Source organism: Giraffa tippelskirchi, chromosome 13 (genome assembly GCF_054371585.1).
Source record: "Giraffa tippelskirchi isolate mGirTip1 chromosome 13, T2T-mGirTip1v1.2.pri, whole genome shotgun sequence".
Taxonomy (NCBI): domain Eukaryota; kingdom Metazoa; phylum Chordata; class Mammalia; order Artiodactyla; family Giraffidae; genus Giraffa; species Giraffa tippelskirchi.
Genome location: NC_137287.1, coordinates 19,200,962 through 19,228,902, shown reverse-complemented (window position 1 = coordinate 19,228,902; position 27,941 = coordinate 19,200,962). Strand labels below are relative to the sequence as shown.

The 27,941-nt window shown below is 44.5% G+C and overlaps 1 protein-coding gene and 1 long non-coding RNA gene across 6 annotated transcripts in view; one reads left to right on the top strand and one right to left on the bottom strand.

The window, feature by feature from the left end:
• Positions 1 to 1,319: 1,319 nt before the first annotated feature.
• On the bottom strand, positions 1,320 to 15,731 carry ZKSCAN2 (zinc finger with KRAB and SCAN domains 2). Of its 5 annotated transcripts, none has more exons than XM_081554423.1 (8): positions 14,628 to 15,731; positions 13,438 to 13,624; positions 11,149 to 11,240; positions 10,695 to 10,831; positions 6,740 to 7,423; positions 4,439 to 4,930; positions 3,867 to 4,007; positions 1,320 to 3,109 (listed from the first exon to the last, which is right to left on the bottom strand). In XM_081554423.1, exons 4-8 carry the CDS (start codon positions 10,798 to 10,800, stop codon positions 2,187 to 2,189), a joined length of 2,346 nt encoding a protein of 781 aa, XP_081410549.1. In that variant the 5' UTR covers positions 10,801 to 10,831; positions 11,149 to 11,240; positions 13,438 to 13,624; positions 14,628 to 15,731; the 3' UTR covers positions 1,320 to 2,186. The 5 variants fall into 5 exon arrangements, with proteins under 5 accessions (XP_081410549.1, XP_081410546.1, XP_081410547.1 ...); XM_081554420.1 differs by having other exon boundaries at positions 10,695 to 10,821; XM_081554421.1 differs by lacking the exon at positions 3,867 to 4,007 and having other exon boundaries at positions 10,695 to 10,821.
• Positions 15,732 to 16,182: 451 nt separating this feature from the next.
• The window catches only part of LOC145531584 (uncharacterized), a 61,152-nt gene continuing 49,393 nt past the window's right edge, over positions 16,183 to 27,941 (top strand). Inside the window, exons 1-2 of the long non-coding RNA XR_014072561.1 lie at positions 16,183 to 16,300; positions 16,896 to 16,985. This is a non-coding gene — a long non-coding RNA (uncharacterized LOC145531584). The remainder of the gene's footprint in view (positions 16,301 to 16,895; positions 16,986 to 27,941) is intronic.

Genomic DNA, 27,941 nt, shown 5'->3' with positions numbered 1-27,941 from the left:
GAATGTAATTGGCATTATCTTTTGCTGCAATAGTTTGTTCATCATATTGCAAGTTTCTTGAGCACAGACACCAAGCCTTGTTTTTTTTTTTTCATTTTCATATCCCTCACTGTGCCTAGAACATAGCCTTACACATAACCGTGCTTAATTAATATTTATAGTAAATCGTCTACTTTCCTGAATCATGCTTTGATATAATGATCAACCCTGGGTACCTATTACTAAGTGGTGATTTCTATTAATGTGCATCTTCTCTAGAGCAAGAATTCCAGAACATCTACACAATACAAGCACACACCCACTGGCACCATACACACCTCTCTGTGCTGGGCACACTAGTGACATGAAACTGCACTTAACTATTAGGAATTTATAATTTGGACAACACAGCGGAAATCAACCTAGTGAGATGTGAACAATCATAATGCTCCTAATGAATGTCAGAAAGAAACATTTATCAACGTTTACCTGAGTCACCTGCCTTCCAACAGGCCACAGCCTATTCTGACACCACAGGTTGGGTTTCCTTCTACACTGCCTATATCCTCCTTGGTACCTCCTTGGGTAAGTTTCAAAAAATTCAAACATACTCAGAGGTCTTCTAATGAGAGCATCTGCCAAAGGAAAGGAGAAAAGCGAAAAAATGATCTACACACAGCCCAGACTCTGGTTATCTTTCCACTAAACTTGTGACCTCTCCTTCCCCAAAGCAAAGTCCCCTGAGGTCACCCTAAGGGTATAAATGCCACTGGTTGCATCCTGAAGTAACAGCTTTGGAAGACTAAATCCCAGGTGTTTACCTGCAACATCTGTAAGTGAACTATCTCCCCATCTGAACCCTTCCTTCAGTAGTTACTGGGTCAGTGCTGGGGGTTGTCAAAGAGATTTTTCAGACCAACAGATAAGTGTGGAAAACAGAAAGCGTTCTGGGCTGGAAGTGTCAGAAAGTACTTCCACCTTCACTCAGTGAGCTGTAGAGTTGTATAAATTACTCAGGGCTCTACAGAGAGGTTTATGACCATATGAACAAGGGCTAGCCTCCAAAAGACAATGGTATACTTAACAAACCACCCTGGAGTGCTGGTCTGGACCAAGGTGACTACCTAATCTAAAGCAGGGCTAAGGAGTCCAACTGGTCTTTGAAATATTGAATGTTTCAGGTCTCTAACTCACTTCTTCCCTGGCTCCTCAGAGTTTTAGAAAACTATCTAAAATTATATAACATTATATATAGGTGTGGGGTTTGGAGGCAGAAAATTTGTCACATATCAGTCATATTCTAGGTAAAAACCAGAGCAGTTACACATTCAGAACTGGAATGTGTCTGAATTCCACTTTAATGAGACACACCAGGAGCATGCATGCCACTCAGTCTGAGGAAGGCATGGTAGTTCAGAAGAGTCAGACAAGGGCACCCAGAACAATGAAGAGGTAAGTGTAGGACTTACAAGAAACAGTAAAGGGAACTGGATTACTCCTAGGCTGGAGAAGCAATAGCCAACAGGATGTCAGTCTTCAGGTACAGAGAGAGTTAGTCTACAAAGGACAATGGGTGATCAGTTGTGTCCTGTCTCTATGGAGGGCAGGGCACTGTTTCAGTGACAATACAGAGACACTACCCAAGCTCTTTAGATCAACTTCTTGACACAAAAAAGGTACACTGCAACAGACTCCTGAAGGGAACTAAAAAGTCTTCAATCTCCTTTTGTGAATACCTTCAAAACCAAGACAGAGCCCATCGGCTCTGGTTCTTATCATGCTCCTGAAATTTCTACCCAAACAGGAAGCTGTGATCGAGTTGCATCCGAGATCACACGTGGTGGATAATGAAAACGACCTTGAACATTTTCATCTCCTTGGCAATAATTCTCCCCTGCACTGAGGGATTCTGGATGTTGCTGGGTTTAGTGATCCCACAGCAGTGGCCTCGACATACTGAAGAGAATGTCACTCTGCATTCAGACCCTCTATCTTCTTCACTTTATTAAAGGGAAAAGGTTGAGACACACAGAAGGAGAGGAACAGACTAATCAAGAGGCAGAGGTGAGAACAGGATCCAAGCCTTTAGCTTATTTCTATTCTCAAGCTTATCTTGGGAATGACACTTTAGAGCTAGAAGATTGCTTCCGAGAGTGAGATCAGGGTAAAAGGGCTAAGGGGACGTTTAGGAAGAGAAGAGCTCATCATCATAAAGTCGGCCTGAAGTCATCCGTCTTGCCCTTGAGGGGGTTCTCCGGGGAGCAGAATGCTGGTGGGGGTGGCAGCAGCTTTTCCCTCACGTGAACCTCCCGATGTTTGGTGAGCACAGAACTCTTGCTGAAACGTCTGCCACACTGGATGCACCCGTAGGGCTTCTCCCCGGTGTGTACTCGCCGGTGCTCGCGAAACCTCGTATAGTTACTGAAACTTTTCTCACAGTCCACACACTTGTAGGGATTCTCGCCAGTGTGGACTCTCCGGTGGGCGCTGAAGTGCGAACTGTTGGTGAAGCTTCTCCCGCACTCTCTGCACTGGTAGGGCTTCTCTCCAGTGTGGGTTCTCTGGTGTATAACGAGACTTGAGCTCTGGCTGAAGCATTTCCCACACTCTCCACATCTGTAGGGCTTCTCTCCTGTGTGAATTCTCTGGTGGGCACCAAAGTTGGAGGAGTCGCTAAAGCTTTTCCCGCAGTCGAGACATTTGAAAGGTTTTTCTCCTGTGTGGATTCTTTGGTGTCGGACTAGACTCCTGCTTCTGCCGAAGCACTTCCCACAGACACTACACTTAGAAGGGTTTTCCTTCTGGTGGGTCATGCGGCACATGAGACGCGCACTCCTTCCAAAGCTTTCTCCATATCTGAGGAGCCGGAAGGGCCTCTTCCCCACGAGAGGCCTCTGATGCACTACGGCTTTTCCCAAATCTCGAGGCTGAGGCATCAGTTTTCCCTGTCGGATTCCATGAAGGTTCTCCCACTGTCTTCCTGAGATGCAATCCCTTTTACGATATTTACCTGGATCAACATTCTGGGAAACGACCCTTTTAGACTTTTCTATGAATGCCCTATGCTGCTCCATGTCCTTACAGATCACCTGTGTTGCATCCTCCTTGATACTACTTTCAATTTCAAAATCTGAAAAAAAGAAGACAATAAAAATTTCAGACCAGTTCTGGGTCAATATAAATAAAACAGCTGACAGGCCCTGTACCTTAAGGCTTCTGTGTGCTTCACTGACTTCAGGCAAGGGGGACTCTTTTCTGATTCACTGGGCCTTACTTTCCTTCAGTCCCATGGACAGCCATCAGTGAATCCACTGACTTACGTAAGAAGTCCTAATCATGTCATCTTTGGACCTGTTCTGATTGGGTCCATCTGGGCCTTGGAAGAAGTTACAGCCTAGCAGTTGGCTTACACAGAGCCTGGTAATTTGGTGACAGGTCCGGATCTCATCTTCAAAAACAAGGTTCACCAGAGATGGTATAGAAGGACTTTGTTTCCAAAGTTATCAACTCAGCAGTTCCAGTTCCAGAGTCAACAATTTCATCTTGTCTACTACAAATTCTCATAAAAATACCACCAAAGAGTATGTGTGTGAACTCCCTTTTCAAATGTTTGTTTTCAATAAGCATAGACTATAGGAAGGAAAATAATGACAGGTAAGGTTAAAAAGATAAGCTCAGATTAAGGACGGCTGTGGAAGCTTAACCCAAGCCTAATGAGGAAAAGTGGTTTGGGGACTTTTACAATAGTTTAGGCAAGAGACAGAGAAATGCTAAACTAGTGGTTATGGCAACTAAAGAGAGGGCAGATGCAAATTCCCCAACAGTTGAGAAAATATGTCATCTGCCTGGATGTAAACGAAAGAGAAGGCATCAAAAAACATCCCTACCTTTCCAGGTTGGATGTGCTATGGGAGGACACCAGGAAGAGCCACGGTGTGGGAAGGAAGGTGTTGATTTTCCTTTTGAAACTTTTAAGGCTGGGCTGCTGGTGAGATGCCTGTGAGGGCATCCAGTGGTTGGTGGGACACCTGCAGGTGGAGCTCAGAACCAGAATAAAGTCTTTCTGTCTCTGCCTTTTTCTTATGCACATCACACATAACAGACACTTCTGCTCTGAGCTTACCAACATGTCTCCTCGACCTGAGTTTTTCTCACATATAATTTCAAGTTCTTCTCTCCAACAGTATTTCTAGGAGATATAAAACATTATCTGCCCCCTACACACAAAAACCAAGGCTGAAATCCCAAGGACCAGATCATGAAAATGTAAGCTCCTCCTTGAACAGAAGCGCCATGAAGACAGGGACTCTGTTTTATTCACTGCTACTTTACCCTTCTCCTCAAATGGCACACAAATATTGTTTAATGAACAGACATGCACAGGTGATATGCCAGCTCGCCTAATCTGTCAGTAATCCCACTGACTCCTCCTTTACCCCAGAGCCTCAATGTTCCTTACCACTCAGGCTTTGCAGTAAACCTGGAGGTCCCTGGAATTCTGGTTCTTGCATGATTTCTTCCTCACTCATTCTCTCACTGCCAGAGTCTTCAACAAGTGCCTCCTGGGAGTCCTCCTCAGGTTCCCAGACCGTAGGTTCCTGGGGTTCAATTTCCATGTCCTCTCTTTCTTGAACTGAGGGTGATGGGGCTTCTTCTGGGGAGCTGGTGGGAGAAGCAGATGCCCGGGAGTTAATCAGGGCATCCATCTCCTTGTAGAATGCGCAGGACTCTAGCACATGACCATTTTTCACTTTGCGGTAACTCTTCTGAAGGCTTTTGAACTTGGTCCGGCACTGTTCTGGAGTTCGGAGGAAGCCACACTCTCGCAGCTGCTCAGCCACGGCCCCATACAACTTGCTCTTCCGATGACAGGCTTGCAGCGCTTCGTAAAACCGAGTCTCACGGAGGATGTCAAGGAAAGTCTTGGTTTCCTCGTAGCCCCAGTGCACACCTGCCATTCAAGGATAAAGTTCAAAGATACAAGGTGTTTGCAGCCATTCAAGGGTAAAGTTCAAAGATATAAGTTGTCTGTAGCCTTCATACATTACAAAATATAAGAAATACAGGAAAACAAGTCCCATTCCCTGGAACTATGATATGTCTGGGAATAAGCTTTGCAAGAAAGGAGAGGGTCCGTATAAAAAATCTATATTATTATATTGAAAGACATAAAAGAATTAGAAAGAATGGAGAGACACTATATTTCTGGGTAGGAAGACTCAAACTGTACAGATATCAACTCTCGAATCTATTTAGTCAAACCCAAAAGGATTTTAAAATTGATATACTGATCTCAAAGTTTATCTGGTAGAATAAAAATGCAGCCCCTAAATCTGCCATTGCTATGGTTAAGGATTCAGCTGTCTGCCTTTTAAAAATGTTTAGGAATAATAGACTAAGACACCCAACAGCATGAGAGTTGCTATCACCTCTTCAGCCCACCTTCTCTGAAGAGCAGAACTATATCCAGAGTAGTTTTTGATGTTACTGAGTCCTCTACTTCAAGAGATGAAATGATCTATAAGACAAGCAGATGTCCTGCTTTTATAGCAGAATTAAAGTTTTAAGAATATGTTTGAATAGAGTTAAACATGCTTTTGGGGTGTTTTGTAATCTGTAGTAGGAAAGTCTTTTCTATCCTCTGTCTTACTGGTTTCCTTCAGTCTCACTGGATTCCCAAATTTGAAACTGTCTGACCCCCATGTTTATGGATCTCTAGAATGGTGAATACCTATATATGTGTAATACATTTTCCCATCTTTTTCCTGAGATTTGTTTCTTTTGAATAGGTACAATCATGATTACAGTCTCAGCTCTCCTAGTCTATTTTTCCATTTTATCTAAGAAACTATTATCTTTTTCATAAGATGGTACTAATAACTGTGACACCAGGCAATGTTCTATTGCATTTTAGCATCTGCAGAATGCCTTCATCCATATTATTTCATTTAACACTAACAACTATGCTCGTAATCTAAGCCATATTTTAAAGACAGAAAATTGAGTTCTAAGTACTTACATGATAAGTCAACTGTCACACAATGACTGTCAACTGGTGGTTTAGCTCCCAGTCCCCAAATTTCAACATCTTTCTTTTGCATAGTATCTTTTCCTTTTAATGTCTCTGTGTTCTTTTATTAAAGATGTATCTCTTGTAAATATAGTTTTTAAAAAATATTAAAGATGTACCTCTTGTAAGTATAGTTTTTAAAAAATATATCTGAAAACCTGTCCTTTAAATTTATAATTAATGACATGTGGATACACATCTACCATCCTGTTTTTTTTTCTTTCCATCTGTTGCATCTACTTTGTGTTCCTTTTTCTCTCCTTTCTTCTTTCAGAATTTCATTTTTTTCAATTCTTTTTTGTTGGTTACACATTCTTTTACTGGCTATCCTTGATAATGGGTCCCTGACTTTTAGAATCTAACACAACTGACTGCATTACAACAATTCTCAGATAATGTTAGATCCTTAGTACCCCTGGACTCCATTTGTTTTCCTTCCACAGACTCCAAATACTCAAAATCCATGCTGTGCTCTAACCTGAAAAAGAATCCTCATGGCTGTTACTCAGACTGCACTGGGGGCAGCAGTGAACACCTAGGAGCACTTTCAGTTACGTGGACAATCACAGTGATGAGTGGCAAGGTGTGTGTGTCAGAATTCCCTGAGTTTGGTCACTTCTGGGGGTCTACTCCTTTTTCCACAAGACAACATCATCCATTCTCATACCAGAATAAAAGCATCATTCTTACCACTCAGGTTTTGAAATATAACAGGGCCACCATGAAGCTCAGGCTTCCGGATAAACTCAACGCCCATTTCATCACCATCAGATTCCTCTGCAGCTTCTTCTTCCTCCACCAAATTGATCTGTTCTTTAGCACTGATGCCAATTCTCTTCAGTCTGGGGAGAGACAGAATCTCCCTTGGTTTATCCGTGGATGAAGCATGAGCTGCAGGATTCAACAAAGCGTCCATGTCCTCAAAGAAGGCACAGGGTTCCAGCACGTGGCCATTTCTCACTTTTCGGTAACTCTTCTGCAGACTTTTGAACTTGGTCCGACACTGTTCTGGTGTTCGGAGGAAGCCACATTCTCGCAACCATTCAGCCACAGCACCATATACCTGGCTGTTTCGGGGACAAGCCTGAAGTGTTTCATAAAAGCGAGACTCTTTGAGAATTGCAAGAAAAGTCTTAGTTTCCTCGTAACTCCAATGCACGCCTGCTATTTTCTCATCTTCCAGACCCCACTGCTGCGGCTCTCTCCATGTTTTCCCGGCATTCCTTGCAGGGATCTGAACAGCATGAACTGACTTTTCCTTGATGTAGTTGCTTTGCAGGACAGTCCTCTTGTTAGAGGACTGCAGACCTATGGTCCATGGCTCCTTTCTTGGTTCCAACCGGGCTATCTTGTTAGCTGTAGACACTGTGCTTCCTACAGTGAGACAAACACATTCCAGGCTAGAGAGATCATGACTGCATGCCCCAAGCTCCTGCTTAGCATGCTCTCCTGGACCACTTATTCACAGCTATCCTTTAAAGATCTTGTCCAATTCATCTTTTTTCTAAAGCCTTTCTCAACCATGACAGTGCACACTAGATTCTTGTATGAGTTATACGGCACTTACACTACCATTTCACATCTCATGTATGTACCACTTCCTTCCCCAGCTAGTTCTTAAAGGAAAACCTTCAGCGGTAAGAAACACTTACTACCTTTGACTCCCTCTCAAGTATCTAATGTTGTTAGGTTCACAGCATACTCCTATGAACTGGTGTTTGTTACTTATAAAGTGTGGTTACACCTGCTCCCCATATCTCCTCACTCCCCCACTCAACATACACAACACACACACACACACACTGGAGCTATAGGAGATGAGAAGTCATGAATTTTTGGAGATACTCTAGCAGAATTAATGGGAAAGAGATGCAATAATAGGAAAGCAACTTGAATTTTTTATCTTACAGTACTGTGGGGATCAAAATGTCTTAAATTTGAGTCCTAGCTCCACCACTTTACTTTTTGACCAGGGGAAGTTTCTTAATCTCTCTGAGCCTCAGTTCCCTAGAGAATATCATCCATCCAAAGGTACGTGCATGCATGCTCAGTCGCATCTGACTCTTTGTGACCCTGTGGACTGTAGCCCGTTAGGCTCCTCTGTCCATGTATTCCCAGGCAAGAATACTGTAATAGGTTGCCATTTACTCCTCCAGAGTATCTTCCTGACCCAGGATTGAACCCATGGCTCCTGTGGTGTTGGCAGGCAGATTCTTTACCACTGAGCCATCTGGGAATCCCAACAAGGTGCTAGGAATGTTAAATAAGCGATCATCTGTAAAGTGTCTAATGCCTAATAAGTATGTAATAACATTTTGTTTTCTTCTATAGAAAACACACACAAAAGTTTCATGGAATTCTCCTAGACAGTGAAGTCAAAGTCACTCAGTCATGTCCAACTCTTTGTGACCTCATGGACTATACAGTACATGGAATTCTCCAGGCCAGAATACGGAGTGGGTAGCCTTTCCCTTCTCCAGGGGATCTTCCCAACCCAGGGATCAAACCCACGTCTCTCACATTGTGGGTAGATTCTTTACCAGCTGAGCCACAAAGAAAGCCCAAGAATACTGGAGTGGGTAGCCTATCCCTTCTCCAGGGGATCTTCCCAACCCAGGAACGAACTGGGGTCTCCTGCATTGCAGGCAGATTCTTTGCCAACTGAGCTATCAAGGAACCCCTCCTAGAGAGGCAGCATTAAATCAAATCCTTGCTGAAAGAACCCTGGGGCTGAGGATTTGCTCTTCATTTTCACATGAGAGAAGGGCATGGACAATGGAAGTTCAAACATCTACAAGGACCAGGCAGGCTGGAGTGAGAGCCCTGGCTGTTCAGCACAAGTTCCTCACTTTGCTCTGGTCAGCTGCTGCAATGTGAGAATGTACCTGATGGTTGGTTTTTTAAGAGATGCTGGAAATCCAGATTTATGAACAAATTTTAAGTTAAAACTCTGTGCAAGGGCCAAATACATTTGCAGGCTAGATTCACGAGCCTTTAGCTTACAATCTAAGATAAAAGACTGTGCCAGGTGTCCCTGAGTCTTTCCATATATAATTATTTCACGTGGAATCACTGGGCTACAGCTGAAGGTCCAGAGGACGGCCTCTAACCCACTCACAGCAGCTTTCACTAAGGCCTCTAATCCATTATTTTACTAGGTCTGGATGCTGTGTGATCCAAGGCAACACTGCTGCTGCTGCTGCTAAGTCGCTTCAGTCGTGTCCGACTCTGTATGACCCCACAGATGGCAGCCCACCAGGCTCCCCGTCCCTGGGATTCTCCAGGCAAGAACACTGGAGTGGGTTGCCATTTCCTTCTCCAATGCATGAAAGTGAAGTCGCTCAGTTGTGTCCAACTCTTTGCAACCCCACGGACTGCAGCCTACCAGGCTCCTGCGTCCATGGGATTTTCCAGGCAAGAGTACTGGAGTGGGGTGCCACTGCCTTCTCCACAAGGCAACACTAGGAAACACCTATTGTGTGGGCAACTTGCCATGTGGCTACCTTTCACTTGTCTCTGTAACTAACAACAATGACTACTGAGATAACCACACAAGTCTTTGAAGGATGAATGGTCAGCAATGAAGCATGGATGCCCTAAGTGAAAGTTAAAATCAAGGGTCCTGCTGTTTTGGGGAGTGCTTTGTTACTGGTGGGTCATTGGCATCATCTTAAATTGGCAATTTTTTCCAAGTGCTTTAATTGCTTTCTGATCATAAACAACTGTTGATTTATCTTCATTCATTCAGTTTGACATGGCCCATTTTGTAATCTCTATACTTTAGTGTCTACATGTATTGTCAAAACAGAAATTTCTGTGACAAAGTTCTATATCTGTGCTGTCTAGTACAGTTACTGAATAACTTAAATATGGATACTGCCACTGAGAAACCGAATTTTAAACCTCATTTAATTTTAATCAGTTTTATAAATTGAAATTGAAATAGCCAGATAGCTAGTGGCTACTCAAACAACACAGGTCTCTAGTATCTCTAGCATGTACTGTACACATTTGAGGCCTTTAATTCTATTCATAAGTAATCTTTGACTTGTAGCTTAAATATGAATGAAGTATATTTATCCCTGTTGTTAAAGCAGATGATACAGTTCTTCAAAAGTTTGCTTGTAAAATTACACTTAACAAGTGGTTATGTGTGCTTGTAAAAATGTGTGCTATTTAAATAATTCACAAGGCTACTGTATTTAAATCACTTTTTTTCTTCCATTTATAAGATTTCCATCCATTCAATGAATATTTGCTGGGCACTACCCACAGACAAGCTCTGTGTACAATGTTGGGGTTACTGTATGTTAAATAAAAACAAATCCTAAAAATACCTTGTGATTTTATAGAGTTTTTAGTATAGTGGATGTGGGTGAGTTTTATATTTAAATTACATGACAATCATCTGTAAACCTCTCTAATGTTTTAACCACTAAATTCTAAGAATATGCATAAATCTATAATATAAATTAGAAGAAAGGAATGAGTGAGGTAAGAGAACATGGTATGCTAGAGCACAGAAATGACTAGAAAACCCATGGCCCTTAAAATGATAACATTTTTATAACTATTTGACTATCAGTAGAAGTGAATACACTAGAAATCCTCAAATCTTTTATTGGAAAAGGGATAGAATCCTTACCCAGGGAGACCATGTTCCCAACACTCTCCTTTCTAATATCCCGGTAGAGGTCTTTGTGAGCAGGAATCTGATGCACACTCTTTTTGTAGGAAAAACCTCTTGCCATGTGGACATCTTTCACTGGTCCCTGTAACACACTAAGAGTAATGACTACCAAGATAACCACATAGGTTCTGAAGGATGAATGATCATGGATGAAGGACAGGAAAGCCCTAGATAAAAACTGAAATCAAAGAACCAAGTATATGTTATGTGCTAAATGAAGCAAAGGTACTATAAAGAATCATAACAGAGGATCCAGCAAGGAGTCTGATTACTCAGAAGGCTGCGTGCAGTCTTTTCTGGAAAAGGAGCAATGGAGGAAAAGTCTCTTGGAGTGGGTCTAGAAGTTTGAGGAAATCATTGTGACTGAATATCCTAGGAAGTTAGGCCAGAGAGAACTGTTACAATTTACCTGGGACCCGACAGGAATTCGTGTGGCTGTTACTTCCTGATCTATGGTGCTCCATTCATTAGCAGGAGAAGGAACCCAGGGAGAAGGCCGAGCTGTAAGAAGAGAAGAAACAGTTAGTGCTGTGGGCTCTGGAACTTTTACTCATTCTGCTTCTCCTTTAATGGATGAGCATGTATAAAAAACCAACAAAAATTGGTCATTTTCTCAATGAGTTCAGAACAATGCTCCAAACCATGAGCAGAGCTCACAAATGCAGATCTTTTAGGAAGTAAGAAGGTAAACTACATCATGAAAGGGGGGAAATGAGGACTGTGGGGAACTCGAGAGCACAAGTCCAGTGTTCGGCTCTGGGTGATGCCTCCTTGTTAGACTATGGCCCTGCCATAGCCAGAGCTTCTAATGTTTTTTAAGAGAAGCCAGAAAGCTGGATTTTTATGCACAATCTCAAGTCTTAAACCTTGAGAACTACAGACAAACAAAACTTCCATCCCAAAACTCTTTGAGAAACAAGTCTGACTTGGCACATGAGTTACCAGTTTGCAATCTCTAGCGTAAATTCATCCCCTCTGAATAAATATCGTCCTTATAAAACAAATATAGATACACAGTACTGAATACTACAGGCAAACGTACCCCCAGAAAGGTGGAAGGAAAATAAGTAAACTTATATAGTATAAGACAATCTGCAGTCTAACTTCTGCTCTAGCACATCTAGGAAAACTTAAAAAATAAATGTTACTGTGACCAAGAACTCAGAAGCTTGCTTTACTACTTTCTACGAAAACAAATGGAACCACTTCCTTGGAAACATATTATTCCCTTTGGCACACCTGGCTGAAATCCTATGTCATCTTTTAGAAGGCATTCACCTTTCTGAGATACTTATCCCTCAAATTTACTGTCCTCCATACCCCCAGTAAGAACCTCCACAGAACAAACTTTCCCACTTTAGGAATTCCTTATCACCCTAGAATAGCAAAATCCAGAAATACCATACATTTACCAGGTAAAGTAACTGACAGCATCTAATCCGTGTGAACACAGGAACTTTGATGTTGATGAACAAACATTGAAGAATCCAGAAACCATTAATATTTGCAAAGCATTCTATCATAATATGAATTTCAGGACAGATAAGGAGGTGGTGTCCGTAGTGGCGAATCTTGCCTCTTGATGAGGGGTTGTGTAAATCAGATAGATTTGAAAGTTTAACAATAACCATCCCATTGTGGGAGAAAAGAAACTAACATTTATTGAGCACTATTAGGCACTGACTCTTTTATGAAGCTTCTTTTAATCTATGCTAAAATCCTACTATCTTCCTTTTAGAGATGACAGAATGGAAAGTTCAAGAAGTTGAGCAACTTGACCAAGGTCACACAGATAAAGAATGGCTAAGCTAGGATTTGAACCCAGATTGTCTGTCTCTAAAGCCTAATCTCCTAATCTCTATGCATTAATACAGAGGTTAATTAATATTACTTGCTCAGATCACAAGGAGAGAAGGGCAGAGAAAGGATGTAAACCCATGCTTTTTTATACTGTACTCTAGGTCCAGTGATCTTTCCAATCCTCTCTTTAAGCCTGACACTACGCTGCAGGGGATGGGGAGGACAGGTCTTCATTTCCTTGTATCTGACTTGATTCATTAATGTCCAGGGCAGACATGAGCATCACCAGTCCCTTCTCTCCAAAGTCTTATCCCTCTCACATGTCACTTTTGTGATACCTTACTGTGAGTCACTTTTTGAAAATAAATCTCATTTCCTCTTGAATCTTTCAAGGTGTTTATAGCCAGCCAAGAAATCATACACATGCAGGACTAAAACCCACAAGCTGATTGCAGAATGCAGACTCTTAGATAACATTAGGAGACATTAAGGCCAGTCTGGACAAATTAAACTTTCTCAGATTTCATCTTAAGGTCTCTTTTACTTGGACTTCCCTGGTGACTCAGTCGGTAAAGAATCTGCCTAAAATGTGGGAGACCTGGGTTCGATCCCTGGGTTGGGAAGATTCCCTGGAGAAGGGCATGGCAATCCACTCCAGTATTCTTGCCTAGAGAATCCCCATGGACAGAAGTGCCTGGTGGGTTCCAGTCCATGGGGTCGCAAAGAGTTGTCACACATATTCCCAACTCTTGAAGCTAATGAAGTCTTTCTCCCCAAATATTCAATTTATTTTCAAGTATGTATCAAGAGGGCCCTATAGTGAACAAATCAGAATGTTAGGGCTACAACACAAATCTGCCATGGTCTCTGCACAGGGAATGCACTACGTTCTTCTTACCATTTTTGGGTAAGGGTCGAAGCTCTCTCTTTTGGTTTGGCTGCTCCTGGCGTCCTGAGTGGAGGCTTTCAGCTTCCTCCTGAGACATCACTCTGGGTTGGGCCTCCACTGGCTCTGGCTGAAAGTCTGCCACCTCCCAGGCTGCTCCAAGCGGGGCTTGCTTCTCCGAGTGCACAGGACTGCTAACCTGGGAAATAAAGTCAATGCCATAATGGAAAAAGGGAGGAAAAGAGGGCCAGATCAGGGCCAAGTTCCCCCATGAAAGATATCAAAGAAGGACAGAAGATGTGAGAAGGAATGAAAATTTCATTCTGTTCCCAATGGGACCTCTGAGGACATCCGGTCCATAGTGCTATCCAAAAGTCTAGGCAGAAGGGAACAGCAAAGGGGGGAATATAAAAAGGGGGAAAATCTGGTAAGAGTGAAATACAGAGCCTCCTTGTTATCAGAATACTGAGTCCTCACAGTTATTAGGTTCACAGAGAAGTGAAAGTTCTCAGAACACTAATTCACTAGTGAAATGAAAACTTAGAAAATTAATCTTGACATTGTGTGTCTATTTCTGACCAGCACAGCAACTTGCTAATAGACAGGTCTTTACATAAATGCAAATCCCTTGCCAGGTGAAAGTGCAAATCTTGCAGGATTTCATGAGGTTAGGGAAAGGGCTGTTGAAAAACAATTAGACGAGCATGCAAAGTCACTGACAATAAGGATCAGCGATTAAAATAGAAAAGGGTGACAAGGATGATGACATCGAGGGCACTTCAGAAGACTGGACTGGAATATTAAAGGATTACAAGAGGCCCTGGGATAAATGATGAAGTCCTTTTTTTTTTTTAATTTTGAGAGGGATCAAAACAGCCCTCTTTAGGAGCAAGCTGCAGAAGTCAAATCCTGTGAAGCATAATGTACTGTTCTCTCAAAATTTGGGGGGGAAACATCATGCAAGGATTTAAAACAAATACTCAGATGCATAATGTTTAGTGTCATTTGCAAGACAATAGTTCAACCAAAGCTTTTTTCCTATTTAATATGAAATTCTTTTCCCTTTTAGGTAGATCCCCTTTAAAGGCCTTTCATTACTATTTATCCTTCTGTAATTTGCATTTTCTGCAATGCATCTCTTGTCCACTTTCCTTTCCACCCTAGCCTTGCTAAACATAAAAATTTGGAAAAGCCTCTCTCACCTGCTGTCTTATTCCTCCAGTCTCTTTCTCCAAATGTATAACCAGGGCCACCGCCTCCTCTCCACTTTCCGGACACTGCTTCTGTGCCCACAGCTGAATCTTCTCCGGTAAAATGGTGAGAAACTGCTCAATCACCAGCAGCTCCAGGATCTGTTCCTTGGAACGCATTTCTGGCTTCAGCCACCGGCAGCAAAGTTCCCAGAGTTTACTGAAAGCTTCATGGGGTCCAGTCACATCCTCATAACAGAACTGCCTGAAGCATCTGCGAAAGGTCTCGGACTCAGAGCTATCCGATCCTTCCAGAATGGGCTCCGATATCCACTCGGGCTCCTTTTCCACCTTCATTATGAGGCATCCTTCAATCTCCAGGGGCGCGTCGATCTGAGGGTCCAGGGATGCAGCCATGCTCTATCCCGGAGGTCAACCTCACGTCTGATTCGAAGGAGACTCAAAGAAGTCAAACCTCCAAGAGCCACCTGCTAATAATGGTTTTGGAAGTATGGGAAGGAAGGGAGGTGAAAACGGCAGTGTCAGCAGGAACAGGGTACCCTAGGCTGATTACTCAAATCTATCCTAGGCCCTTGAAAAGGTGAACTTGTACTTTAAGGTCCAAAAACTCGGCCTCTTCTCGCCACAATATATGTCCCCGCGATGTGGTTTTTCAGGATTCATCTTTTAGTGAAACAGCGAGGCTAGAGGACCAGAAAAATCTAGGGGACCGAGGACAGGAGGGCGGGAGCGGACAGCGGGGCCGGGAGGGGGTGTGTCAGGGGCCCGGGGAGGCGAGCCCGAGTGGGCGAGGCCCCGAGTGGGTGGGGCCGGGTGTGCAAGCCCCTCCCGACTCCGGGTTCGAGGCTCGAGGCACGGCGGCGCGCCCAGGCCGCTGCGGACGGCTGGTAGGGGCCGGCGTTATCCGAGACCAGCGCTTAGCTTTTCTGGCCCAAGGTGGCCTGGGCCGTCCTCAGGAAACTTCCGCACGCTGAGGGAAACCGTGAAGCGGCTCTGCCCCTTAAGGGAGAGGAGCTACGGGGATCAAACGACGGTTCGCAGGGTAGCGGCTACTGACTCCTCGCTGGCTGCTCGTCCGCTCTGTTCCCGGACTGCGCGGAGGGCGCTGGGAGCCGCGGCCACGCATGCGCCGCTCGCGCCCGCGCGCCGCGGGGTTCAGGGGAGGCTCCCTCGCCAGCGAGGGGCTGGGGGGTGGGGGCTGCGCGGTGGACTCTCGCGAGAGTGCGCAGCGCAGTGACTCGCTGCTGAGACACTTTAGGAATGAGAAGGGGCGCGGCGGCGCTTACGCGCGGCGTCCGCGTGGCGGAGGGACACAGCACAGGCACTTTGCTGGAGACTGTAGAACAGCACGAGAAAGGGGAGAGGGCGTCCTCCCTCAGCCGGGGAAGCTGGGAGGTGGGGAGACTGTGAGGTGGAGGAGCGCTACTGTGAGGTGGAGGAGCGCTACTGTGAGGTGGAGGAGGCGGTGCAAAGTTCTATCTGTCGCGCGGTGTGAGAACTCGTTTGCCTGGCGGAGGGTTCCGTGATGCGCTGGGTCCCGTCGCGTGCTGGCGGGACTCCTGCGGGAGGCGATCGGACGGCGGGACTGCGGCCCCTCGCGGAGGGACATGGCGCCGTACTGGCCCATTCTTTGCGGGAGCATCTGTGACTGACTATCCACATCTGTAAATGTTCCCATCAGTTGCCTGAAGGGCAGCGGGAGGGTCTGCGCTTCGCCTGGGAGATTCTTACTGTCTCGGGCACCCGGAAAATCAGCAGGGGGTGAGGGGTGCATAAATTTTCGGAGGGGATGTCGTCTCTGCCTCAAAGTCCCTCCACCGGGCTCCAGCTTCCTCCTGGTGGTGCGGGGAGGAGTTGTCCAGTCACCCAACTTATGTGAAACCCCGAACAGTGCCCACCCATCGATCCCTCTCTCCATCCCTTTACTGATTAGGTGCCAGGCAGTTTTAGGCATATGACATACCTTAGCGTGCAAAGCAAAAAAAAAAAAATCTCTGTTCTGGGGGTGGGGACTTCGGTAATAGTCTTTTAGAAAATAGAACTTAGTGGCTTTTCTTTCTCAGAGAAAGTCTTAGTTAAAGCTTGACCTGCAAATTCTAACAGCCAAGAGACATTAGGTGAGAGTCTACTGGGCATCTAATATATACCAGAAGTTGTCTTTACACAGCTGTCTACAAAGCTTACTTTCCTTTACTTCATTTCTTTTGTCTCTTTAAAATAATTTTTATTGAGCCTCTTGTTTTTTTTTTCTTTTCCCAGGCATGGTGATAGGTGGTGAGAAAAAACAACATCCCCTGCTGCTGTTGAGAGAGGCAGGCGTTACATAATGGATAATTGTAACTGCAGCAGGTACTGCCAACGAGAGGAACATGGTGCTGAGAGTCTGTGTGTATTAGAGGAAAATGGTCTAGTCAGGAGGTCTGGGAAAGTTTCTTGAAGAGGTGAAGCTAGAGATGAAAAACAAAGGAGGAGTAAAAGCTGAGTAGGCAAAGTTTAGTCCTCAAGGAAATCCTATAAGGCAGGTAAGATTACCTCTGTTAGAGTTAAGGTCGTTGACTCCTCGGTGAGGTGATACAACTGCCCAAGGTTACTTCAGACTTAAGTGGCCACCCACAATTCTGAGTCAGCTAAGAAATAAGGTCTTTTATAAGCTCCTTGAGCCATCTGGTGTTTTTAGGAGAAGCAAGTGTCACAAGCAGCTCAGGTACATAAGGGAGCAGTGGAGAGTTATAGCTCAAAGTTTCAGGTCTGCAGTGGACAGTTATAGCTCAGCTTCCTTAAAGGTACTCTTGGAGCAGAGGGTATTAAGGCTTGTCCTGCATTATCTGTTAGCAGGGTTATACATTCTTCAGGAATCACTTTTTATTTTTTTTGTGTGGTCTTTCAGTGACACATGCATACACACCTATATGTGTGTGTTTAATGGAAAACCTCAAACATATAAAAGTGTGTATGTATGTTAGTCGCTCAGTCATGTTCGAGTCTTTGTGATCCCATGGACTGTAGCTCACCAGGCTCCTCTGTCCATGGAATTCTCCAGGCAAGAATACTGGAGTAGATTGCTATTTCCTTCTCCAGGGGAACTTCCTGACCCAGATATCAAACCCAGGTCTCTTGCATTACAGGCAGATTCTTTACCGTCTGAGCCACCAGGAAAGCCCATATAAAAGAGTAGAGAGAATTAACTCTTGTGTTCTCATGCTTTGCCTTTAACAGTTAGCAATTCATGGCCAGTCTTGTCTTCCCTATACCTCAGTCCAGTCCCTTAATCCTGGATTATGTTGAAGCAGGTCCCAGATATCATGTTATTTCATCTGTAACTGTCAGGATGTACTGCTAAAAGACTGGGACTTCCAGCTTAAACATAACTTCAGTATCATCGTAAACACTTCCCAACAATATCAAAAATTCCATAGTGTCATCTTTTAAAGATGTCTATTTGTTTGAAAGGTGGTTTGCAAAGGAAAAAAGGGTTATAGATGCTGGACAGGTAAAACGAACAAATGTTCTTCATATTTTCTAGTTAGGTATTTACATTTACTTAAGCACTGAAAATGTTGGCACCTTGGGAACAGAAGAGCAAATTGTTGGAAAAGTGGTGAATCAATATGGGTCAATAAATGAAGCAGATCATGCTACTCAGAACCATCTTGGCAGAGTGGTTGTTTTCTTAAGACCCAAACACTAATGTCACGCTCTTCCCATGATCCCCAGAGGAACATTCACAGCAGTCTCTCCTTGGTAGTACATCTGCTATCACAGCTGTTACTTTACAGGTAGCCCTAGAGTGACCTTTTGCACCATTTCCCTCTGTCCATGGTGCTGATCTGCCAGCTTTTAGCCAGCAACTAGAGCAGCTATAACTTGCTTTTGGCCAGTGAGATTTTAATGTAGGGTTACCATAAAAGTGAACACTAAATATATTAATACATTATAGTTCCAAGAAATTCTATCAGTGCTTATGCTCAGTTAAAAAAATCCAAGCTGAAAGTGAAAAGTGAAAAAGTTGGGTATGTTTGTATTGGTGTATCTATTTCAGACATAGTATAAATATTTTCAAATATGATTTCTTAACCAAATTATAACTAATTGAAATAAATTTCCATTTCACAGATTAAAAAGTGCCTCTCCTGCTGGTTCACTAATGATGGTCAGATAGTTGACAGAATAATAACCATTTAAATGTTCTAGTTCTTTTCACCACATTGAGTAGTATAGTAATAAAAAATTCTCAATTATTTCTTGATATGTATATGTAATAGTCAACAGTTTTTCTCTCCATTTCTATGAGGTGCCATGCTAGGCACTGGTGGGATAAGCAGAGACCTAAGACATAACCTTTTTATTCAAAGTATTAACACCAAAATGGGGAAAATTAGTCATAGAATTGTCATATATTCTTGCCTGGGAAATCCCATGGACAGAGGAACCTGGCAGGCTACAGTCTGTGGGGTGGCAGAGTCGAACGTGACTTAGCGACTAAACAACAAGAATAAATGTGGTGGAGGGATGCATGAAGGCCTGTGACAGTACAGAGTATAGCCTCTCTGACTTCCAAGAAAAACTTCATAGAGGGAAGCTGACGATATTTAGCATTCCAAAGAGAGGCAACGTCATGAGCATGAGTGGTATTTCTGTGTAATGGTGTCAAGTTGAGTGTGCCATGACCTTAGCACGGAGGAAGGAAGTGATGGAAGATGAAGTTGTGCACACAGGTGTGGAGAGCATTTGAACTTTATGCTGAAGGTAGTGAAAAGTGCCCATTCTGTAGGAAGGTGAGGGCATCTCTGTGTCTTTGGGAGAAAATCTGCTCCCATATAGACTCCTGAGCCAGATCTGCTGTGGAAACAGTATGCCGAGAGAGTACTCAGCACACAGGGAATTGAGTAAGATGATTTCTAGGGTCTATTAATTTTTCTATTCATGCACCCATCCTTTAAACACATATTCTTCAGTTGCTCAGTTGTGTCTGACTCTTTGTGACCCCATGGACCACAGCATGCCAGGCTTCCTTGTCCTTCACTGTCTTCCCGGAGTTTGCTCAAACTCATGTCCACTGAGTCAGTGATGCCATCCAACCATCTCATCCTCTGTTGCCCCCTTCTCCTGCCCTCAATCTTTCCCAGCATCAGGGTCTTTTCCAGTGAATCGGCTCTTCACATCAGATGGCCAAAGTATTGGAGCTTCAGCCTCAGCATCAGTCCTTCCAATGAACACTCAGGGTTGATTTCCCTTAGGATTGACTGGTCTGATATTGAAGCTAATTACATTCCAGATAAAGTGTTGAATACCAAAGACACAGTGGTGAAAGACATAAAGGAGTCTTGCCCTTAAGAAGCTTACATTCTAGATAGAGATTGGAGAAGGAGAAAAATAAAATACAAGGAAACATAAGTAAACAGAGTAACATCAGATTGTTATAAATGCTACGAAGAAAATAAATAAGATGATGGAATAGACTGTAACTAGGCAGAGGTTACTTTAGAAAAGCTGATCAATGAAAGGTTTCTCCAAGGTTTGACATTTGTGAGCTGGAGTCTGAAGGATGAGATGGAACCATAGATGTGCAGCTCATGGAAGAGCATTTCTGGAAGGAGAAAAGGCAAGAGAATGTAAAGACCTGGAGGTAGGAAAGTGTGGAGTGTTCACAAAACTGAAAGGAGGGACTTCTGGCAGTCTAGTGGTTAAGACTGCTCTGCCAGTGCAGGGAGCATGAGTTCAATCTCTGGTTGAGGAACTGAGATCTCATATGCTGAGCAGCACGGCCAGAAGATTAAAAAAATAATATATTAAAACAAAAACAAAAAAGCTGGAAGGAGACCAGTGTGGCTGGTTCATACCGAGCAAGGGGAGGAATGGTACTGGAGTGAGATGCAGTGTCAGGCAGGGGCCAGACTATGTTGCGGGAGTCTTGCAGGTCCTGGTAATTGATTCTAGAAATGGACATTTAAGGATTTTAAACTAGCAAGTGACAAGATCTGATGTACACTTTACCCTGGATGATGTTGAGAGTGAGTTGGAGTGAGGCAAGAATGAAGGAAGAGTGGCCAGATGGGCCTCTGGATTTAGTTCTTGCAAAAGGTGATGGTGACTCGGATTTGGGAGTGACAGCAAAGGTGAAGAGAAATGGATGTGTTCCATATGTTTTGAATGTAGAACTGTCAGGTTTGGAATAGCTTGGTTATGGAGCATAACAGAAAGAGAGGAATTGAGGATGGCTCCTAGATTTTTTGTTTGAGGGTATTTGGGTTGATGGCACTACAGTTTTTGATATGGGAAGAACTGGTAGGGGCCTGTTTTGTTGGGTTGAAGTGGTGGTGGGAAGGGGGCTTCCCAGGTGGCAGTAGTGATAAAGAGCTTCCCTGCCAGTGCAGGAGACCTAAGAGACTCGGGTTCAATCCCTGGGTCAGAACGATCTGGAGGAGGGCATGGCAACTCACTCTAGTATTCTTGCCTGGAGAATCCCGTGGACCGAGGAGCCTGGTGGGCTATAGTCCATGGAGTCACAAAGAGTTGGACAGAACTGAAGTGACTTAGCATGCATGCATAGTGATGGGAAAATCATTAATTCTTATTTGGATGTGATATTTTGAGATCTTTGTTAGATATGTGTCAAGTAGACAGATGGGTGTACCTCAGTGGGGAGGCCTTGGTGAAGATATAAACCTGGAGGTCATCCTCATGTATTAAAAGCCATCAGACTTGAAGAGAACATATAAGGAAAGAGTATAGGTGGAGTTGGATATGACTGAGCACACATATACATGCGCACACATAGATATCGAAGGAAAGTGAAGCTTGGTTCATGCCCTAGAGCACCCCATCATTTAGCAGACAGTGAAGGAGAATTGTCATGGGTTGAATTATGTCCCCCCCAAATTCAAGTAGAGAAGTAGAGCCCCCCCCCCCCAAATTGAAGTAGAGACCTGCAGTACTTCAGAATGTGACCTTATTTGGAAATAGGGTCATTGAAGATGTAGTTAGTTAATATGACATGATACTGGACTGGGGGGCCCTAATCCATTAAGACTTTTGTCCTTATAAAAAGGGGACATTTGAAAATAGACACCCACACTGGGAGAAGTCCATGTGAAGACCAGAGTTTTGCTACCACAGTCAAAGGACTAGCAGAAGCTAGGAGAGAGGCCTGGAGAAGATCCTTCCTTGGAGCCTTCAGAGGGAGCGTGACTCTGCTGACACCGTGATTTCAGACTTCTGGCCTGTGGAACCATGAATGATAGATTTCTTTTGTGTCCCTCAGTTTGTGGTATTTTGGTCCAGCAGCCCCAGCTAACTAATAGAAGAATCTTGCATAGCAGACTGAGTAGAACTCACCAGAGAAATAGAAGGAAAACCACTTGAGTGTGGTGTCACGGCAGCCAAGGAAAATAGGTGTTGCAAGAAGGAGAAAGGGGTCGTTTTTATAAAAGGCTGTTGAGAGATCAAATAGGAGGTTAGCGAAAGGACTGTTAGATTAGATTTTACATTATATTTGGGAATTCTTGTCCCCCCCGCCGCCAGCATCTCATGTTTGAGATTGACATTCAGTGTTCACCTGTTGATGACTTTAATGTATCAACTTGTTTTCAGTGTTAGAAGGGGCTTGGTGTGGTGCCAGGTAGAGTAAACTAGCAGTTCTGTTCTGGTTTGAATGTCTCTCATCTCTCCCGAGAGCTGCAGGACACTTTCGGCAGTGTCACGTGTCTTCCTCCTTTGGGTTCAGTCACGGCTTTGTTTTGTAGGAAACGGTGGTTGCTACCTACTCCCCAGGAGCGTAAGAGTCTCAGTGAATGGACTGACCACTCAGCTGCTTTGAACTGGGTTCTTTGATTGCTCCATTCACCATTCACTACTCACTGCTTCCTGTTTTGAATTTGGATCATCCCTGAAACCACTCCATCTTCACGGCCAGTTCCTTTCTATGCATGTTTTTAGCTCTTTTTTTCTTCTGTTCAGAATTTATGGTCCTTTGCTGTACTTTTTCTTGATTTTCATCAATGTTATGTATTTATTATTTAACAGTATTTTTTCTTGGGTCATTTGTAGGAATTTGGGCTGAGAGCAGAGGTAGGCACATGAATATGTTCTGACTGTGATATGTTCCTTTTTTGCGGATCAGTGTTGATTTTATTATCATGCTATGTTTGTGCTCATGGAGCACAGATACTTCCTGAAATCCAGGGTCTAATCAGAACTCACTGGCCAGTCTCCTTGGACATTTCTTCTGAACTGGGCTATTTGATTTGGATGCCCAGTAAATGTAGCTTTTATTTATTGACTTAACAAATGATTTATCAGTTACTTACAATTATATACATATCATAGTTGGGATACAGACAGATGTAATATAGGATCTCTATTAATGAATTCATGATCTACTTAGGAAAAAGAGGCATCCGCATGAAGGATGCTAAATGGCAATGCAGGATTTAAGCAACATGAAGTCTTTTTTTTGACCAAAGCTATTTCAGTTGCAAGTGAAGAACTAGTTTATATCATACTAAGTTAAAAAAAATGTTAACTAATGTGTTTTAGTGTTTGGAGCAGTAGGCCTTCAATAAATATTTGTTGAGTGAAGGGAATTTGTTTCACATAACTGAAATGTCCAGGGAAAGTTTAAGTTCAGGCATAGCTCTATCCAGATTATGCCCTCAGGTATCTGATTCCTCCCTTTATTCAGCTCTGCTTTCTTCTGACTTGGCTTTATTTTCATGAAGGTTCTCTCCATCCTATGGTCGCTGTTGGTCTTTTGGAAGAGAGTACCTGCTCTTTTATTTTTTTCCCAATAGTTCCAGCAAAACTCCTGGGGCTGACATTGATGAGGTTGGTTGATTTGGGTCATGTGCCATTCCTCAACCAATCATTGTGACCAGGGGGATGGAATACCTACCTGATTGGTTAGACCTGGGCCACATGTCCATTTCTGGAGCTGAGCTTTCTGAGCCACTTCTGGGTCGGTAAACATGTCCCTGTACATGGAGGACAAAGAGAGACCAAAAAGAGGCAGCCACTCCAGATGGGTAGGTGGTGGGTGTAACAAGCAAGGGAACTGACATGTAAGGCTCGGCTTTGGGGCCACAAGATGACTAGATCTCTGCACCCAGCTCCCAAATCTTAATAGTTCATGTAGAGGCTTTAACAGGGTTCAGTCATGAATACTGTCCAGATGGTCTCAACAACACACTGCTCTCTCAAGGCTGTGTCCTTGAAACAGCCCCCACTTTGAGGCAGTGGGCAGAACATACATTCCAAGGACAAAGGAAGGGAGTGAGGAGCCTCTGAGTACTGGGGTCCAGCTCATGGGTGAACTGACAGTCATGTTCTCTTGGTGACCTCCTCTGACATTCCACCCAGCCCCCACTTCCACAGTGGGCCCTGAGGGGTCAGCAAGGGGTGTCACCAGCAGGAGGTGGCTTGTTGGGTGGTTATCTGGTTGCACTAGAGGCAGAAGCCACAGAAGCTGTAGAGGCACTTGAAAGAGAAGACACACATCGAGATAATGATTCTCAACATAAGTAACAGTTTTTCCCATCAAGAAGCCCATGATCTGAACCATTGGTTTATTAAACCCCCTAGGCTAGGGGTCAGGTCACTCAGGGCAAGCACTTGTGTCCTCATGAGGTTTGTTAAAGATGCTGCATTAGCTGACTCGTCCAGTGTGAATACACAACATCTTGTTTGGGTCATGGCACAGGTGCCTCCTTGTAGTAACAGCATGCAAGGCTATCCTATTTTGTAGGACAGATTTTCTCACTGGACACACTTCAGTGTCTAGTAAGGACAGCCTTTGCTGGCTGTCATAGAAGTTTCTGGGTGAACTTAGTAAGAGCTTCTCTGTGTGCTATGATGTCCTCGAGGCCAATGGAGGGGATAAGGATGGAGGCCAGATGGTCATACCAGTGGAAAACAGGACGTGCCCATCTGGCCTTGACCACAGGGAGTTGGGCAGCTTTTGTTACTCTGGGTGGATTCTCCCCTGGGCTCAGGAAAACCCAGGATCACAGTGGCCCAACCACAGGTGGAAGCCATGGCCAAAGATCTGAGCCACACAGCCATTGGGTCACATTCCAGGTCATCTAGCAGATATTGGGTGTGACCAGTTAGTGCCAAATCAGTCCCTAGCCCTTAATGTGACAGAATGACCACACAGTTCAGTGATAGCCATCCCACATCCATGGTATAATTGGTTTTCTTTTTTTTTTCTATTTTATTTTTGTCTGCTCTGGGTTTTCATTGCTGTACGTGGACTTTCTCTAGTTGGGACATTCTCTAGTTGAAGGGAGTAGGGGTTGTGATGTGTGGGCTTCTCATTGAAGTGGCTTTTCTTATCGCAGAGCCACAGGCTCTAGGGTGTGCAGGCTCAGTAGTTGTGGCACATGGGCTTAGTTGCCCTGAAGCATATGGAATCTTCCTGGACCAGAGATTGAACCCATGTCCCCTGCATTGGCAGGTGGATTCTTACTCCTAAACCACCAGAGAAGTCTGGGTCCTTTCTTTTCAGGGTGATTTTTCTGTTCCCAACATTGAGTTGCCCGGGTGCTCAAATGTCCACCACCTGGCATGGACCCAAATGAACACACCCCAAGTCTGAGTGCAACCACCCATGACACCAGTGGTATTTTTAGGAGCCTTCCTGTCAGCAGTTTGATGGCCTGCCTATGTAGTTTGATTGACAGAAAAAGTGTACCCTGTTCAGTGTTATTGATCGTGGGGGCCAGTGTTCTGGATCAGTGTTGGTGATATCAGATGAATTAAGAGTATTAGTCCTGGCTTGTCATTTCTTAAGGTACTGCTTTAGGCCCTTCCAGTCCCCTCCCTGGAGTGATGATACCCATTGTGCCAGTCCTGATGAGCTGAGAGGGGCAGCTGCCCGCATACCCAGCAGGTGGATTGATGGGTTTGTGGGACATCAGGTGGGCCCATTGTAGAAGGGTATCTCCATCAGGTGCCCATCCCATGACTGGAAACCACAGGAGCAGCAGGAGACCAAGGCCAATAAGATAGAAACGTAGTAGGAACTTATATGGGGAGGTCTTCCCCTTCTGTAAGAACTACAACTGTGGCCTGACCCTTGGATGTTAATACGGCTGCAGCATTTAGAACTTGACCTAGTTGTGCTTGTGTGGGAGATGGCACTGTCAGGTGTGAGGAGATGGATGGGGTTGGGTGGGAAATGCCAGACCAGGAACCCACCTTCTCTCCTCTTTCATGGTGCATGTTCCATTCCAGGTAGAGTGCATTTCAGCTCGTCTGGCCTGCAGCAAGACAACAGGATCCTGGTGGAGACTGAGTAGTTCCCCCTCACCCAGGGGTGTGAAGGAATCCACCCATCCCAGTGGGACGTCCCATCACAGATTCCAGGAGATAACACCCTTCCCAAGTGCAGCAGGGCTTGGTGTTCTCAGCACATTGATCCAGATGGGGGAGTCAGGGCAATGTCTGCCTCCAGAGACTGCCTACCCTTAGGGCATTGAGTGTTGGGGCAGGGGTCCCCTTACTGGCAGATGAGGCAACAGACCCTACTGGTTGTCATTCAAATAGATTAAAGGCTGGGACAGTATTTTAGTCTACCTGACCAAGGAGGTTTTACCTGTGAGTGATTTAATCTGCTGCTTTAATATTTCCTTCTTCTTTCTTTACCCACACTGCTGCCTGTGGCTTATAGGGGAGGTAGGACCTCCATTCGATGTCATGTTCTTTTCCCCAGTCTTGCATATCATGACCTTTGAAAAGTGACCATTGATCACTTTTTTTTTGACAAGGGTAGTCAGTTTCTCTAATCCCCTAGTGGTGGCTGCCTGGTTTGCATAGTGACAGAAAAAAGTTTGGGTTAGGCAAGACACAGTATCCACACAAAACAAGGCATATTTAGAGCCTTCACTCAGAGGGAGGGGGCCAGTATAATCAATCAGTCTTCCAGTCCCTTGCCAGTTGGGAACTCCAGTGGATGACCCTAGACTTTTGAAGCTGCCTTGGAAATATTTGGAACATGAAGGTCATGCTGTTATAGCATTAACCAAGTCACTGTATTTCAGGGACATGCAATTATCCTTGGCAATGGACCATCCCACACAGGCACTACCGTGGCCACTTTTTCTGTGCACCCATCTGTTGTATCTACTGAAGGATCAGCTGCTAGGGCTTGCACCTAGGCCACAACATCAACTTCCTGGTTGCCCTGGGGTGTTGGCACACTCTGAGCCAGGATGTGGAGGACGGTGAGGACTGACTCAAGCTCTTACAGGCAGACTCAAATGACTTTGCACATATCCTGACTCCGCAAGGTCTTATTCATGATCATCCACCCCTCAGCTTCCTATTTTCTAAGCTGTGGGGTCAGTCCCCTTAGAACAGCCCAACTGTCGGTGCAAAGGGCTAATGACCAGAGCTCAAGTGTATGGGTGTGCACTCAGTGGTCCAGTTGTGTCCAATTCTTTGTGACCCCTTGGACTGTAGCCCACCAGGCTCCTCTGTCCATGGAATTCTCCAGGCAAGAATACTGGAATGGGTTACCATTTCCATCTCCAGGGGAGCTTCCTGACCCAGGAATCGAACCTGTGTCTCCTGAGTTTCCTGCATTGGCAGGCAGATTCTTTACCACTGCACCCCCTGGAAGTGATCACCAAATGCTGAGTTCAGCCCTCTGGCAACTGCAGTCCATTCCCATTTCCCTCCAGATGGTGTCAGTGTTGGGCTGAACAGCGACTGCAGTCCATGTGGATGGGTCACCCCAACCGGACTCGTGCAACAGGCATTAGCGGGAATCTCCCTGACTCCCTCCCTACAGGCTACAGGGTTCTCCCCAGGATTGGGGGCAGGAGCATTTGGAGGGTCTCCATACTCTGCAGCGCCTGGTAGCATGTGAGGGAACTTACATACAAGGCTTGACTTAGTGCCCATGGATAAGTAGATCTTGGTACACACCCTAGAATCTTAGTAGTTTATATAGAGGCTTTATTTGGGTTCAATCACATTCAGTCTAGTTGGCCTTCTACCGCGCATTACTCTCTCAAGGCTGCATCCTTGAAGAGCTCTCACTGTAAGACTAGAGGGCAGGATGTACACTTCAAGGACAGGGCAAGGGCCTGAAGAGCCTCTGATTGCCCTGGTCCAGCTCGGTGGTCACCTGGTGGTCATGTCCTTTGATGACCTCCTCCAACAGCCACGTGGACCAAGAGTTTGGAAGGGCTTTTCTCCCAAAGAAAAAAATCAGATAGGTATTGCTCCCAGAGGGAAGAATAAAAGATGCTACCCAGGTAAAACCAATGATGTTTGCTGTCTTACAAGGCTTGAGTGTAAGGAGTG